Source organism: Diabrotica virgifera, chromosome 1 (assembly GCF_917563875.1).
Source record: "Diabrotica virgifera virgifera chromosome 1, PGI_DIABVI_V3a".
Taxonomy (NCBI): domain Eukaryota; kingdom Metazoa; phylum Arthropoda; class Insecta; order Coleoptera; family Chrysomelidae; genus Diabrotica; species Diabrotica virgifera.
In genome coordinates, this window is record NC_065443.1 from 83588665 (window position 1) to 83606873 (window position 18209).

The window sequence follows — 18209 nt, forward strand, 5'->3', positions numbered from 1 at the left end:
ACTATCACTCTTCCAATTTCATTTGGCATACTCAGAATTGCTCTATCTTGATTATTTTCTGTCTTATCTTATTGCAAATTAAAGGTCTCTGGGATAAACAAATAGAATAACTCTTAAACTGACTACTGAATCAGTCTCAAATTTTGAGGGTTTGTTAAGTTCCCTAATATCCAACTTTGGGTGAAACACTAAAGTTCTAAGGTAGTTTTAGTAAAAATTATTAACAAATAACGATTTTCACTTATATTGCAGTTTTCGTAGCAACAAATCAACTTTTTAACTTTCAAAAATCGGCATTTTGAAGGTTTTTCAATCTTCTAAAAAACTAAATTTTGTAATTTTATGTCAACTATTTAGTTTTTGAATGGAGTGCAAAACATTGAAAAAATCGCGATTTTTGCACTAAATTGTTAATAATTAAAAAACGGACGCGAACTCTAGGCAGGAAACAGGTAGGTTTTCTTCCTATAGGTCTACAATAACTAAAAAAGTAGTCAGCTACCTGGATCTTTGAGTGTCCCGAGAAAATCCTTATTACCCTGGACTAGTGTATAGAGGTGTTTGCTTAGTTGACAATGGCCAGTTAAAAAACCAACTGTCAAGCGTAGGTTTTTCCTGGTCGTTTCCAAGTACTTTTCTAATGCTGACTTCTCAAGGTTCCTTAGTGTTACCTTTGGCAAGTCTACATCCTGGCCCTTTTCCCATCTTTTCACGGTTTGTATGTGGGAGCGACATTTGGCAATTTCCGCGGTTGTTGTAGTTGACCAGCCAAAATGATCTCTAGGCCCTAAGAGTCGTAGGCTTGCTCCCTTCTTAGATAGCTGGTTAACAATGTACTGGTGTTAATTTATTTCAAAATAAAGAAGCGTTTTCAATTTATATCTGGAAATTAATTTTATTTAAACGCTTTCTAGTAATATTCATAACTCTTAGCAGTTTAGATAAACTTATCTTCCAAAAGGTAAAAACAAAAATATTACATATTATATCTTGGTGGTTTTATTAAAAATCTATATATATAAAAGAAAGTCGAGTTATGTTAGTTACACCATTTATTACTCGAGAACGGCTCAACAGATTTTTATGAAATTTTACACGTGTATTCTACTGGACTGGGAATAGGCATAACTCTGATTTCATGCCCGTACGTCATAAGGGGGCTTGCCCCCTGATATATTTTTTAAATTTTTTGACTAACCGCTTTTTCTTAATTTTGTATGTTGTAGAAGCAAAAGATACATACAATCCTAAATTTTCACTTTTTTATCTTTAACCGTTATTTTTTAATAGCCATTTAAATATTTTACATCTATATATATATAAAAAAAAGTCGAGTTATGTTAGTTACACCATTTATAACTCGAGAACGGCTTAACAGATTTTTATGAAATTTTACACGTGTATTCTACCGGACTGGGAATATGCATAACTCTGATTTCATGCCCGTACGTCATAAGGGGGCTTGCCCCCCTGATATATTTTTTTAATTTTTTTAAAAACCGTTTTTTCTTAATTTTGTATGATGTAGAAGCAAAAGATACATACAATCCTAAATTTTCACTTTTTTATCTTCAACCGTTATTTTTTAATAGCCATTTAAATAATTTACATCTTTTTTGCCATACTCCTCCGAAACGAATTGACGTAAGCCGTAGAAAAATTCTGAGCACAGAAGAAGAACGAACGAGAAATTCCATAAAAGAAAAGTGCAACAGATTAACTTTTGGACCCAAATTGGATAAAATATGAATTTTTTAATTTTACGCAATTTTCAAAAATCTTGCTTTCGCCTGGGCATCCAGTTTATTTATGTTTATTAGGTGAACTAACGAAAAATATCATGTACACTATTTAATGTATTAAATGATTGATAATATTTTTTGTTATTGCCATAACTAATTAATATTTAGAATTTTAAGCTTCAACTACCCGCGCATCAAAATATAACATAACTACACGCGAGGCGTACTTTATACGCGTTTATTATTTTTTTTGAAAAATTACACTTATTTGTTTGTTATAAATCTTACTCGGCGTCAGCGAATACTTGGAGTTCCTTCTCAGTAAGCAAATTGGGATATATAACTGGAATCTGATTCCATGATAAATAAAATTGCTAATAAATTTTTTTTTAAATACTTTTTACCTGAGAAAAAGTATTGTTTATAAAGAAAAATATATTTTGTGCCATAATGACTAAAAAACGTTTGAAATATGTACTTATATTACTAACTGTATTACTATAATTGTGGCGTATGTTATCCACCATCGGAAACAACAAATAATAAACTGTAAATTACGATCTTCCTAGAACGCCGATTATAACGAAACTAAATCCAGTGTAAAGCACATTCCAGTGATAGGTTAGATAAATAAACAAAGACAAAAATTAAATTTTGAAATACATTTGTAATAGAATTCTTATATGTGGCGTACAAAAATACGCCAGCGCGTGTAGTTAAAGGTTAAGGTATGAATTAAAATAATAAAATTTATTTTACTTTAAAAACTAAACAGTTTTTCCATTCTCTTAGGCCAAAAATATTTAGCTACCTACTACATTCTCATATTTTGACGTTTATTTGTGTCAGTCGAAATAATTTGTCAATTTTGAGGTTAATGCCCCTTAATGCTAACAACCATATTGTCATCGAGAAAGCTCAGTTGCCTCAATTATCTCAATATAATACAATGTATGTATTTATGTATCTATCTAAATCTATATATTTTATGTTCCCTATGTCCAGCTGAACGATTTACGTACTGTATATGTGGAATATCATATAATTTGTCATATTATGTATCTTTTTTATGTATTGTAGCCTCGGAGATCGCTGGGAAAATTTACACTAAAAAAAACAAAATCCAGTTTGGCAACACTGTGTAAATGTTGATAGTAACATATCTCTTTTAAAATAAACAGAACTGTAATTTAGTCCAGACAAATTAATATATTTTTTGCCAGCAAAAATGAGATTTTTCAACCAAATACTGTTTCAAATATGATGTGCAAAATAATTTTTAATTGGGTTCTGCTAATAAGTTTTCTTTTTTGTCAATAAAGTAGAAAAAAATTTAAATTTCACTCATTAAATCGTTATCGTCCAGTTATCGTCTTAATTATTTTAACTTTTAATAACCGTCGACTAATTCTGAATGATTAATGAGTTGTTAAAACATTTTATCTGTAGCGGCTTCTGGAATGCCTTAAAACTATCGAATTTCATTCGACCATACCTACAAATTTTGCATTATTGTGAAAAAATATTTGGACATATAATTTTCTTTTTTATTCGAGCAAATTGCATTTCGATCAATTTTCATGTGTAGCAATTCATTTTCGAGCAGTTGATTTTGAGTAATTGATTTTTAGCAATTGTGTTCAAGAACTGATCTAGAATCACAATTATGAGAGATTATCTAATTATGACACACTAAGGTGCAACGAAGTTCACCGGGTCAGCTAGTATATTATAACAGAAAATAAGCCAATGTACAATATTTATCTAAAGATAAGAGATTTTGGCTGATGTTTACTGCAGTGAAAATGATAAACTGATAAAAATATATTATAGTACTTATAGTAGCATCGTTATCTATATTATATATGCATAATTCTTAGCTGGATGTAGGTTTATACATTTGAAATTATTGGATTGATTTATCTAATCTAATATTTAACTAAGCCAAACTAAGTGTAGTTTATCAACTGTATAAGATGAACTTTAATAATAATCCAGTTGCCATACAGGAGAACATTAATATATATTATTACTACAATATCTTAATACTGTCTCAAAACTGACACCGGCCCTTTCCGAATATAAATCGACGAACCAACATAAATTAAATCGTCTCGCTGTTTTAAAAGGTTTCGAAACTGTTTTCTTGCGGAATGTCCAAGTTAAATATTATGTTTATATGAGAGTACGCCACAATTTATTGTAATAAAAATTACGGTACAGTTCAAAAAAATATAATAACAATTAATATATTTAATGAGGAACCGGAGAAATTGTAGAACTAAGGAAGGAAGTGAAAAAATAGTATATCAAAGTGTGTAATTTGCAGATGATACTGCAATAATAACCTCAGACATGGACCCGACGAGAGCATCTGAGAACTTGCAATACCACCTGGATGTCCTTTCTAGATGGCTACATAAATGGAAAAAAGTGTTAATACCAATAAATCTGCACAAATAACATTTACTAGAAGAAGAAGCAGACCACCTCAAGTTACCATAAATAACCCTATCTCCGTAAAAACTGTGGTAAAATATTCTGGACTCCACTTGGATGACAAAGTGACATGGAAGACATACATTAAAGCAAAAAGAAGCCACGTTAATCTGAAAATTAAAAATATGTACTGGCTACTCAACAGAAAGTCCAAACTATCACTTGAAAACAAACTGACCATCTACAAATATATACTAAAGCTAATTTGGACATATTATGGGATTGAGCTCTGGGGATGTACCAAGCCATCAAATACCAAAATATTACAGTCATTTCAGTCCAAGACACTTCGTATGATATCTGGACCACCTTGGTATGTAACAGATCTAACCTTATATAGCGATCCAAAAATCTCATTAATAAAAGAAGAAATATCGTCTAGACTGAATAAATACAAAGAACGAACATCAGATCATGGCAATCTGTTCATAAGAAACGTATTCGATCAGCCCTTAGAAGATAGAAGATTGCAACGAATCTGGCCAGAAGACCTACTTGAGTAACTGTACGGAGATTCATTGCTGAATGGTACCCGGCACATGCATACTACAAAATATAAACTATTTACTTATTACTCTCAGGGCCGGTTGTTCGAACGCTAATCAAGAAGTTGATTATAATAAGGAATTAGCTTTAGAACAATATGTTGAACATTATTATAAACTTACCCTCTAGCTTCCTGCTGCCAATATGGAGCATACAATCCACTAAACGCCGGTACGAAGTAAACATCCCCTCCTTCTATACCCGCAGCCTTCTCGGCGATCTGTTGGGCATCTCCAAAGCTGGGGAGTAGCGTCAAATTGTCTCTCAGCCAGTTCATAGCGGCCCCAGCTATGGCAACTGAACCTTCTAAAGCATAAACTGCGGGTGTGTCGGGGCCAAATTTGTAGGCGATTGTTGTCAATAGCCCATGAGAGCTACTTACTTTCGCGTTTCCGGTATTATAGAGAAGAAAACAGCCAGTACCATAGGTAGCTTTAGCCTAAAATATTTTAGTCGTTTAGGTAGTGTTGATAGTACCCGCAAAAGGAAACATAAGATTTATTAACAGCAGAAGGAACAGAACTAAGCAGTATCATACATACAACGTATCCACAACCGCTCTTCACAAAATTAAATTACCCGTGTTGAGCTGCCCCCCCCCCCACTTGTAAAAATTAAAAAACAAATAGCCCTGATTTATGAGCTATTTATGAGCTCTCATATTCCGCAAACTAAAAATTTTGAGCTCGTTCCACTGAGCAGGAATTTAATACCCTAGTGGAATACCCTAGCAGGAATTTAATACTTAAAAATAGGAATATTGAATCGGTTTTTGCGGCAGAATTACGAGCTATTTATGAGCTCTTGAAATTATATAGTTTCGATTTTTGAGCTCATCCCCTTCACCCCCAAACAACCCTTTCATTGATTTAACTTAAGAGAAAGATGCTAGAAAACTTAAAATATATCGTATTGCGGATATAATTCCTATAGCTTATATACTCTAAGAATAAACTATTAAATCAAGGGCATTTCGATTATTGAGCTACAACCCCTTCGCAAGAAAACCACCCTATCTTCCCGGCTTAAGAGAAAGTTGTACTTAAAATGCGTTAAACTAATTATTTGGCGACTACATATCATTTAATAATTTATAAGCTTCCAAATTACGCGCATTTAGATCAGTAAATTACAATTTATTTTGTATAGTGCAGTCACTGAAGGTAAAAATCAACGATTACCTTCAAGTTCGGTGAACCTTCATCGATTTTCACGAAAATTGGTCAGTGGTTAGAGGATACGTCAAGAAACAAAGGTGACATGGTACCACCTTGCGCCTTTACCCTGAGGGTGGATACCGCCCCTTCTCGTGGGTGAAAATTATTTTATAAAAAATAACTGCACAAATCAATAAAAGAACAAATTAAAAGCAAAATTTATTATATAAAGTTAATAAAATAAGCCAATACTTTTTAAGTTATTAAAGATCAAAGATTTTAATTATTTGTGAAAAAAATGCATGTTTTGAAGAGGTTTTTTGTAAATCACTGAAAAACTGTAAGTTTTTACAAAAAAGTTAATAGTAGTTTAATTCGTATAGCTTATATTCTAAGAATAAACTCTAAAATCACGCGCCTTTCAATTATTGAACTACAACCCCTTCGCAAGAAAACCATCCCATATTCCCGGCTGAAGAGAGGGTTGTACTTAAAATAATTTAAATTAATTATTTGTCGACTATATATTGTTTAATAATTTATGAGCTCGCAAAATATACGCATCTCAATTATTGAATTGCCATTTTCTTTCTATAGTGCAGTCACTGAAGGTAAAAATCAACTATGACCTTCGATTTCGGTAAATCTCCATTAATTTTCACGAAAATTGGTGAGCGGATTTTGATACTATCAACTTTTCCTGGATCTTATTTTTGATGGGTATTTCTAAGTACTTTGACAAGTATTTAGTACCTAAGTGTTATAAAATGCATCTTTTTCCCGTTATTTAAGCTTGAACCCTTAGATTTGAACAGTCGCGGAAAAAAATATATATTTAATTACCAATAACTTACTTTAAATTAACATTAAAGGTTTTTCAAGTAAGCAATTTATTATATTTTTTATTAGCTTCAATTTTAGTGATGAAAACTTTTTTGTAAAAACTTACAGTTTTTGAGTCATTTATGAAAAATCGCTATAAAGCATGCATTTTCTTTCCAAAAATTAAAATATTTGATCTTTAATAACTCAAAAAGTATTGATTTATTTTAATCACATTATATAACAAATTTTGCTTACAATTTGTCCCTCTCTCGATTTGAGGGGTTATTTTTAATAAAGTAATTTTCACTCCCGAGAAGGGGTGACATATACCCCAGGCTAAAACCCCAAGTTGTTATTGTCAATTCGTGAAAATAAATGAAGATTTACCGAAATCGAAGGTAATAGTTGATTTTTACCTTCATTGACTGCACTATAGAAAGAAAATGGCAATTCAATAATTGAGATGCGTATATTTTGCAAGCTAATAAATTATTAAACGATATGTAGTCGCCAAATAATCAATTTAAATTATTTTAAGAACAACTCTCTCTTAAGCCGGGAAAATGGGGTCGTTTTCTTGCGAAGGGGTTGTAGCTATATAATCGAAAGGTGCGTGATTTAAGAGTTTATTCTTAGAATATAAGCTATACGAATTAAACTACTATTAACTTTTTTGTAAAAACTTACAGTTTTTCAGTGATTTACAAAAAACCTCTTCAAAACATGCATTTTTTTCACAAATAATTAAAATCTTTGATCTTTAATAACTTAAAAAGTATTGACTTATTTTATTAACTTTATATAATAAATTTTGCTTTTAATTTGTTCTTTTATTGATTTGTGCAGTTATTTTTTATAAAATAATTTTCACCCACGAGAAGGGGCGGTATCCACCCTCAGGGTAAAGGCGCAAGGTGGTACCATGTCACCTTTGTTTCTTGACGTATCCTCTAACCATTGACCAATTTTCGTGAAAATCGATGAAGGTTCACCGAACTTGAAGGTAATCGTTGATTTTTACCTTCAGTGACTGCACTATACAAAATAAATTGCAATTTACTGATCTAAGTGCGCGTAATTTGGAAGCTTATAAATTATTAAATGATATGTAGTCGCCAAATAATTAGTTTAACGCATTTTAAGTACAACTTTCTCTTAAGCCGGGAAGATAGGGTGGTTTTCTTGCGAAGGGGTTGTAGCTCAATAATCGAAATGCCCTTGATTTAATAGTTTATTCTTAGAGTATATAAGCTATAGGAATTATATCCGCAATACGATATATTTTAAGTTTTCTCAGCATCTTTCTCTTAAGTTAAATCAATTAAAGGGTTGTTTGGGGGTGAAGGGGATAAGCTCAAAAATCGAAACTATATAATTTCAAGAGCTCATAAATAGCTCGTAATTATGCCGCAAAAACCGATTCAATATTCCTATTTTTAAGTACTACTAGGGTATTAAATTCCTGCTCAGTGGAACGAGCTCAAAATTTTTAGTTTGCGGAATATGAGAGCTCATAAATAGCTCATAAATAGCTCATAAATCAGGGCTATTTGTTTTTTAATTTTTGCAAGTGGGGGGGGGGGGCAGCTCAACACGGGTAATTAAATTACAAATTTTGGAACTCATTTTATGTCGATTTTACGTAAATCACTTCATCAAAAAAATGCTTCCTAAGGAAGCTAGACCTCTTCAAAGATGGCACTCTAAAATCAATCAGTTTAATTTAAGTTTCTTCCAAACGGTTCCAAATCTTTAAAAAAATGGACAAAATGAACAGGTAAGAAAATCGTGCGAGAGAATAATCGTTCGGCTGAAAATTATCTCTAAAAAAAAACTGGTAATTGTAACACTTTTATAAAAAAAATATGCTCTTAACTGAAGTCCCTACAACGGAACCATTTTCGAGAAAAACCGATTTGTATTTTTCATCTATCAATGCATACGTTTCCATTTCCTCATACATTGATTTATAATTGTGAAAGACGGCCATGAAGAATAAATGTTATGGTTAAAATAATGGATTTTTGAACGACAATTAAGTTATGAATAAAAACGTCCAATACACCTTCTAAACGAGCCGTTTATGACTGTAATAATAGAAAACGTATTCACTCCAAAGCATTGGGTACATTTCACTAAATAAATATACAGAGAGATATTTGAATTAAATCGATATTAGCATTTTTGGATAAGGTCAAATCAATGTCTGCACAGTGTGACAATCCGCAATTTATAGGCTACAGCTTTTAGCCCAACGATTATTCTGCAGGACGATTTTCCTGCCTGTTCATTTTTCCCAATTTTTTTTTGCCGTATGGTATTTCAGTTGGCGATTTTTCTGTCACATATTTTTCTTTTACGGTTTTTCCGTAGCATGATTATTCTGTTAAACAATTTTCCACTATAAGATATTTGCTTACGGTGTTTCAGTGATACGATTTTTGTCATCTACGGTTATTCTTTTCACAAATTATTTTCTTTATAGTTTTTCACCTAAACAAATTTTCCATTTGACAATTTTTTACATCATACTTTTCAATCCATACGATTTTTATGTGAGACAATATTTTTCTTCAGTGACTTTATAGCCAAAAAAATTTTTCAACGAATAGTTGAAATATTGCAGTTTTTATTTAATGGTTTACTAGCCGAATATATAGGGTGAGGCAGATAACTGGCCTATTAGAAATATCTCGAGAACTAAAGGCAACAGAATCATGAAAATTGGAATAAAGGGGTTTTGAAGGATGATCTATTAAATGAAAATATTTTCATCTCTTTGAAACTTCCGGTTATACCGGAAGTTGCTTAAAACTTCGTTTTTTTAAATGGGACACCCTGTATATTTTTACATTTTTGGATTCTCCTTAATATCTTCTTTCTTAAAATATGAGGTTTTGTAATATCATGCAGAGTATTTTAAGAGATATTTGCCGTGTAGAATTTTAATAGTTTGACATTAAAGAGTCTGCTTACGTTCAAGTGATTTTCAATATAGTCTACTATTGTTAAGAATCATTAGTATAGCTAGTTTTGGAATTTTAGTATACAGGGTTGGTCGAAACTCGGAATGAATATTTTCTGAGTTTTCTTAAATGGAAGACCCTGTATTTTAGTATTGTAATAAAATGATATTTCATGGTACTTTTTTATTTCTTAAGGATTCCCTATACCTAACTGCTTTAATTTGTGAGTTATTGGTGATTTAAGTTAAACATTAATTTCAACAAAAAATAAATTTTATTAGGTTGGCCGTGAAAATATTCAATCACAAATAAGTTTTCAGAAATAAATACATATTAATCCAGACTGATCCTTAAAATTACCAATAATGGTTTATCTATCAAAATACCTACGTAGCTAAGATTGTTGGTGAGATTAACAATTAAGCACAAATTAAAGCAGTTAGGTATAGGGAATGCTTAAGAAATAAAAAAGTACCATAAAATATCATTTCATTACAATACTAAAATACAGGGTGTTCCATTTAAGGAAACTCAGAAAATACTCATTCCGAGTTTCGACCAACCCTATATACTAAAATTAAAAATTTAGATATATTAATGATTCTTAACAATAGTAGACCATATTAAGAATCATTTGAACGTAAGTGAAGTTTTAGATGTCAAACTACTACAATTCTACAGGGTGTGAATGTTGCTACGAAATTAATAAAAAAACGTAATTATCTTTTAAAATACCCTGTATAACGTTACAAAACCTTATATTTTAAGAAAGAAGACATCGAAGAGAATCCAAAAATGTACAAATATACAAGGTGTCCCATTTAAAAAAACGAAGTTATAAGCAACTTCCGGTATAACCGGAAGTAGCAAATAGATGAAATGAAAATATTTTCATTAAACAGATGACTCTTCAAAGCCCCTTAATTCAAATTTTCATGATTCTGTTGCCTTTAGTTCTCGAGATATTTCTAATAGGCCCTTTATTTGCCTCACCCTGTATAGTACACCCTGTATAGTACCTCACTTTTACACAAAAATCTTAAGAGGCTACAGTAGTGATCAACAGTCAGCGACAAATGCGTTTCAAGATTGCGGCTCTAATTTTGAATATTTTGTCGAGATATTTGGCACACATATTCGTAATATAATAAAGAATGGCCGTACAGAGCCCAATTTCAGAAATATGTTAGTACGTGGAAATTACTCTATAACTAAATAAAATATTCAAAAAAGGCGTACCGCCATTAAGAAGAAAAAAAAAAACTTTCTTCAAATAAACTTTTTTATCACATGCCTAGATTTTGTGTAACCTTGGAACTACTAAATTTTTTTATTTCTAACAAGAAATCGAACATATTATAACTAAATAACTAATTAGGCAACATAGAGAAATTATCACTGTCATTTTGACAAACCTGCGTCAGATTTTCTCTAATTCTGTCATCTTTATCGATATCTGTTCAGTGCAGTAGTGTGTTAATTTAAGAATTCGTTTTTGTTGTTTCATAGGAAAGTAGTGTTTATTGATAGTTAATTTATTATATATTTGTTGTTGTTGTATAAGTTGTTGGCCTCTTTGAAAGAATAGATTGTTGTTAATTGTGAATTTTAGTTATATGTAGGTAGGTAAGTATATTTTACGTAAAAATATTTCGAATTCTACTGCGAGTATATAAAGTTTTAGGAGGATTTTGCTCTATAAAAGCAATAATTTATTAACAGCTTTAAAAAGGTTTATACGAGTATACGACCTCCCCTTTATGATAAATGAACTGTTCCATTTGTTATGAAATTAAAATACAGGGTGTCCAGAAACTCTACAGACAAACAAAGACAGGAGATTCCTCAGATAATTTTAAGACAATTTAGTCCAATTCATCTAGTCCGAAAATGCTTCCTAAAGGAGCTAGAGCTATTTGAAGATGGCGTCTGGTAATTAGTTTTTCTTAAATATCTCCAGAACGCTTCTATTTAGAAGAACGAAAATTGGTACACATATTTATCTTTCAGGGATAAATCGATTCCATTAATTGCAAATTTCTAGTACCGGTCATAGGCGTCCGTTTTGGGTAGGGCATCAGTTATATTATCGCATAACTTTTTTGTTTTCAATTTTTAAGAAAGGTACACCGTTTTCTAGAAAAATCGATTTGAAAATTTTTCGTTGTTTGAATATCAAAAAAAAATTTCAATAAAAAAAACTATTTAGAAAAACGAAAATTGGTACATTTATTTATATTCCAGAGATGAATCGATTTTATTAATTGTGAATTTCTAGTACCGGTCATATGCGTCCGTTTTGGGTAGGTCAACGGTTATTTTATCGCATACCTTTTTTGTCTTTAATTTTTAAGAATTTTTGACACTAGATTATTAAATTATGAGGTATTCTAGAATTAAAAGTTACTATTGCTTGAAGTTGGTAAAATACACCGTTTTTTTTAATTTTCAAAATTTTTTTCAAATTCAGGAAACGAAAAATTTTCAAATCGATTTTTCTAGAAAACGGTGTGTCCTACCGACTTAAAGCAAGAGTACCTTTTAGTACTAGAATACCTCACAATTTAATAATCCAGTATCAAAAGTGCTTAAAAATTAAAGACAAAAAAGGAATGGATGGAATCGATTTATCTCTGGAAGATAAATATGTGTAGCAATTTTCGTTTTTCTAACTAAAAGCGTTCTGGAGGTATTTAAGAAAAACTAATTACAAGACGCCATCTTCAAAGAGCTCTAGCTCCCTTAGGAAGCATTTTCAGAATAGGTGAATTTGGTTAAATTCTCTTAAAATTATCTGAGGAATCTCCTGTCTTCGTTTGTCGGTAGAGTTTCTGGACACCTTGTATAGTCGGTTCGCTAAACTCGACACAACTGGCTAGTGATTTTAGTAGGTAATTTTTTTGTTTTTGGCGAATTTTGCCAAAATTGGCAAAATTACTAATTATTTAGTAATTATGAACTAATTAGTAATTGTTTTTTTTTGCCAAATTGGCAAAATTATTGACTAAAATCACTAGCCAGTTGTGTCTGAGTTTAGCGAACCGACAGTATTTGTAATAATATTGTTGGGTATAAAAAATTATGCTCTGATATGTGCAATTACATCCTTCTAATGGAAAAAATATTTGAAGATTTTTCTCAAATTATGGATACCAACAACATTTTCACTTATAACTCTTTTATTTTTAATTTGACGAAGAAAAGTTATTCTTCATAAAACGCTCTTTATGTTCTAAGATTTATGATGCAACCAACATATGTATATGTAAAATTTTAATAATTTTATACAAGGTGTATAAAAAATATGAATTTCGATCAAGAGTAAACTACCTTTATAGTTCATAACATTTAAATTAGAATGATATAATTGCACATTAAAACATAATTATTAATTCTAAACTACTTTTCATAATTGCAGTTTTCCATATTATGAATTAAAATACGTAAATAAACAAAGTTTTCTTATGATAATGCTCGCATTTTCAGCTTGTTTATTATTAACTTTATGAAAAAAAAATTCTTTATAAAATGCTCTGCAGAGTCTAATACCTACGATGCAATCATCAGATATAAAATTGTATCAATAGTGTACGAGGTATGTTAAAAAATATTAATTTCACTCAAGAGTAAAGTACCTTTATATTTCACAATTTCGAAAAGTGTTATTAAGAAAAGTTATTTGGAATTAAAAATTATGTTATAATATGCAATTATAATTTTCTAATTGAAAAAAATTTTAAAAATTTAAAATTTTTCTCAAATTACGGATACCCTTGGATATCTTACGAATATCTCGTTTAAAAATAGTCCTTGAATTTTTTGCAATACACGATTTTAAAGTAAAGAAAATAAGCTTTTTTTTATTCCACAAAGTAAATACCTAAATGTACAAGAAAAATAGTCATATTGAGAAATTTAAAAAAAGAATCATTAAAAATATCAAAAATCATTAAAGCTATGAAACCTTGAAAAAGCATAACTTGCTTAAACAGAGCCGTATGACCTTATACAGTAGACCATTTTAAAGGTAATTGACTAGTCTTTCTACTAAATGTACCATTGCATATTGCATATACCTAGAAATGTGTGGAAAAAAGTAACAGAACAATGTTTTCGAGATAATGGGAAAAATTGCCCAAAAATGCTGTGAGCGGCGAAATTTGAAAAATCCTTTTTCGGAAACTATAGAGCTTAGAAAATTTGTCCAAACTTCATTTTAAAGAGGAAGGATGGAAGTTATTTTTCGTTGAAGCAATGCCTATACCTATATCCCTGTGGAAAAAAGTTATGGGGCAAAAAACAAAATTGCTTTCTTTCGTGTTTTTTTCTTGCTTTTCTTTTGAATATATTTTTGTAAAAAAATATATTTTTGACCTTAAAATATAATATTTCGATTGTAAATTTAACCTGGAACAATTTTCCTGTAGACATGTTTGTGCTAAAAGTGCATAGAACTCACCCTAATTCACCCTGTGCCTAGGGACTAATTCACCCCTTTTCTCAAAAACGCACCCATTTAAATGGTAGCACTCCGCGGTTTTTTCTAGTTTAGAGGTCCATTGACTATATTAGACAAAAAAATTCCGTTAACGTTGTAGTTCCTTTTAGCTCTCTTATTTTGAACATAATCAATAGCCTACAAATATTACAAAATATTTCTCTTTTTTATTTTTTTAAGTTTTTTCTTTTTGTACCTGAAGTGTTTGTACTAATGTTCTACGTACCATCTATCTACAAATATATAATAAACTATAATGGAGTAATATCGAACTAGTTCAATTAAGTACTAATCCAGTATTGTCAAAAAACAAATCAATCACCTGTCCTCTAAATATCATTAATTTTCATTATTAAGTCATTTTTTATAATAAAAACGTAATCACTTACCTGTCCTCGAATAAGGCATTGCTGTCCAACGAGTGCTGATTGTTGATCACCAAGACATCCAGCCAATTTAACTCCTTTCAACGACCTTTTCATAATATTTCCATAAACCTCCGAGCTGGAGCGTATAGAGGGCAAAATATTGCTAGGAATATCGAAGAAGTTTATAAGTACAGGGTCCCATTTAAGCGTATCGATGTTCATCAACATGGTTCTTGATGCGTTCGTAACATCGGTGACATGAACGCCTCCATTAATACCGCCTATATTCATAAAGTAAACAGATACAAGTATAACACAAAACTGTAATATTTAATGTCTATTGGTTTTTCAAATGAAAAGGTACGAAACATCGTATTAACAATGTAACCGCAAACATATTTGCCTATGCTCCTATGGGCTACCGTAGTGAGACATCCAAGGAAGCAAATGCGCCTTCGTCTCCGATCCGGGGCATCGGGGCATTCCCGGGCGCCCGCATGCGCAGGAGAGAGTAGAGGCTCTTATTAAGAGCGTCGTCCAATTGACGCGGCAGGCGGCAGTTCTGTGAGGACATCATGGCGTTCACATTGCAACCGCTATTCACCGCCGGATGGTGACCATATACGGGGAAGCTTGTGTCCGACAAGTCAGTGAGAAAATGGAGCGCCCGTTTTCGTGCAGGCAGTGAGAGCTTGGTTGATGAACCAGGACCCGGCCAGGCAAACACGATTATTACGGCCGATCTTATCGACCTAGTGAGAAATGATCGGCGTGTCACAATGCGACTGTTGGCGGTGAAGGTGGATGTTATTCTCCACGATAACACGTCTCCAGGGTCACACAAGCGGAATTGGTCAATTTCAAGTGGGAGGAGTTTGACCACGCGTCCTACATCCCGGACATCTGGTCTCCTGAAAAAACATCTCACAGGGAAGCGCTTCAACTCGGACGACAAACTGAAGGACGCTGCGAGGGACTGGGTTTCGTCACGACCACAGGAATTCTGGAAACAAGGAATCCTTCGGCTCGCTAATCAACGAGATCGTTGTGATCAGGCCAATGGTGAATACGTTGAATAAAGATTTCATTTATACCCACAGTGTCGTTTCGTACTTTTTCATTTGAACAACCTACGTACTTAAAAAAATTCAGTATGTTCCTTAAATCAACATGCAATGAAAGACCGGGTAACGACGAGTTTTATCAGTGCGCATCTGCTCACCAAATTCTTTTAAAAATTCCGTTCTATTGCATTGCAGAAATTAGAACATTCCAGCAATATTTCTTTAAATTCCATGGTTTATGTGTTTATACTCTATAAAGCTAAGAAAGAAAATCCTAATTTAAGAAGACCACGAAATTACTTATTTCCACGGCTCGATAGTAACGTGGTCCCCATTTTGAATGACGTTACATTAATGGGTTTACACTGTCAATGTAAAGCTTGGTTAGGCATATATTTTTGGGAAAATTAAGCAAAAATAATATTTAACACATATATTACTACTACAGTGGAACCCCGATAAGTCGGCCCCCGATAACCCGGAAGTCCGGCTAACCCGGACCGATTTTCATCAGATAAACATTTTGATTTTCAATATTTTGTATTTTTCAATTTAATTGTGGCTTATTTCCAATCAAAATAGTTAATTATCAGACAATCCTTTCAACAATAAAAGTGTATGTAATATAATATTTGAGAGATAATGTGTCTAGACTCTCTGTGTCGTGTACTTATGTGTGTAATTTGAACACGAGATTAAAAATTACTCATAGTACACGCCGCAGAAACAACAGCCAGCTGTCTGTAGTATCTATTCCTTTTTATTTCAAACTGTCAGCATTGTTTAGGAAAGACTATTTAAAAAATTCTTTTATAAACAATGGTCTTTAGTATTGTGTGTCTTGTATTGTTTGGGTTTGGTGTTTTTTTTAGAATTGTAATGAGTAGGTAATATGTACTGTGCATATTTATAAAAATATTTCATGTTATTTCAATTCTAACGGAGTTTATCTGTAAGTTTACCGTATTTTATTAATTTTTACCATATTCTCCGGCTATCTCGGATTTTCGATAACCCGGATCGGTCGTGGTCCCGATTAATCCGAGTTATCGAGGTTCCACTGTATATACTATGATACCGGTGAGAAATATGTTCAAATACAATTATTATTACATAGAATAGAATATCCTTAAAAAATGAAAATCCTAAAATGTTAATATTAAAACTCCACTCTACATTAAGACCACCATTACAAAGAAATAATGGTTTTGAGAAATTGAGAATGTTTATACATAAATAATGGTTTATTTTTGTACCTGCTTTATATTTTAATTCATACTAGGGATCTCGTCTATAGTCTATCTTTATGTCCGAGACAGTAAATTATGTACAAAATTATAGTTAAATTTAAGCTATATTACTCTCTGGATCATAAAGATAGACTATAACCCACAAGACGAATCCCCAAGCTGAGGTCTGAGTCTCGATAGATTGCAGCGTGGAAGCTGCTTTACCCGGTACAACACACTGCCAGGTAACCTAAGGGTAATAACAGAACAAGTGGGTCGCGGTGGAGGTCGCGGTCGATGTCGATATCCATGTAAAACAAACAGAATAGAACAGAGCAGGTAAGTCGCGGTGGAGGTTTAGCGCGATGCCATCCAGGAGGTTTACATCGATGCTTTTGAAAATCAAATGAGTTTGTTTTTACATGGACGTCTACGGCGCGGCCTACAAGGATGCTTCCCTGTGATTGGTCCGTTCGAAGCCAAGTTGCCATTACCTGCGCTATCTGAGTTAATACTTTTTATATAATCCCTTTTTTGTATTCAGTTTATTTTTGAATTTCTAAAGTAATTAAATTCAGTAATTTTTTGAAATATGAAGGAGGATCTGATTATTTACAGCTGACATTTCATCACTATCATCACTTGACTGACACAGCACCGCAAAAGCACAGTCTTTTTGTCATTCAAATTTCATTAAATTACTTCCACTTGATAGTGGTTCTAGCTCGACTGACAGCGCAGGTGACCTCCTTGCTGTGTGCTGTCGACATCGACCGCGACTTAACTAGTAGCATCCACCGCGACCTACACCTCCACCTCGACTCACTTGTTCTGTTCTTACCCTAAGTCGTCTACGGACAGCTCAGAGTTCCAATATCGAAAAGAAATACCCATGTTGGCCCGTCTAATGATATGGTCTACTGGCAAGGATCGATCCCATGGTAAACCGATAATAAAAAAGGAAATAAGTAACTGGCTACGATTGCCTAGTAAAATCACAAGATATCGTTGCCACCTTTGACTAGAAAGGTCTTAAGGCGTTCAGGCATAATCCCATGGATGACAGCTTCTCACCATTACTCGCTCGATAAGTGCGTCAACCAAATGTCCAAAGCTACATTCGTAGAGGTATTTCAGTTCATCATTTATAACAATTTTTCATCAAATAAAAAATTTCTATTTTATTTGAGTCCAGTTTATTCTTTGGTTTTTACCAAGCTAGTTCCCGTGGTAAACTTCTTGCTTTAATGTTGTAGCTTGTAGCATCATATTGTTTCGATTAAAACAAGATTCAGCTTGTGGTTAAGATATAATC

At 32.3% G+C, this 18209-nt stretch overlaps 1 protein-coding gene across 1 annotated transcript in view; it reads right to left on the reverse strand.

Annotated features, from left to right (window-relative positions):
• Positions 1-18209, reverse strand: part of LOC114329073 (glycerol kinase) — a 50866-nt gene that overhangs the window by 16893 nt on the left and 15764 nt on the right. The window contains exons 4-5 of the mRNA XM_028278087.2: positions 14623-14882; positions 4910-5226 (exon numbers count right to left, since the gene is read on the reverse strand). Of these exons, the coding sequence (XP_028133888.1) occupies positions 4910-5226; positions 14623-14882 (577 nt within the window). The remainder of the gene's footprint in view (positions 1-4909; positions 5227-14622; positions 14883-18209) is intronic.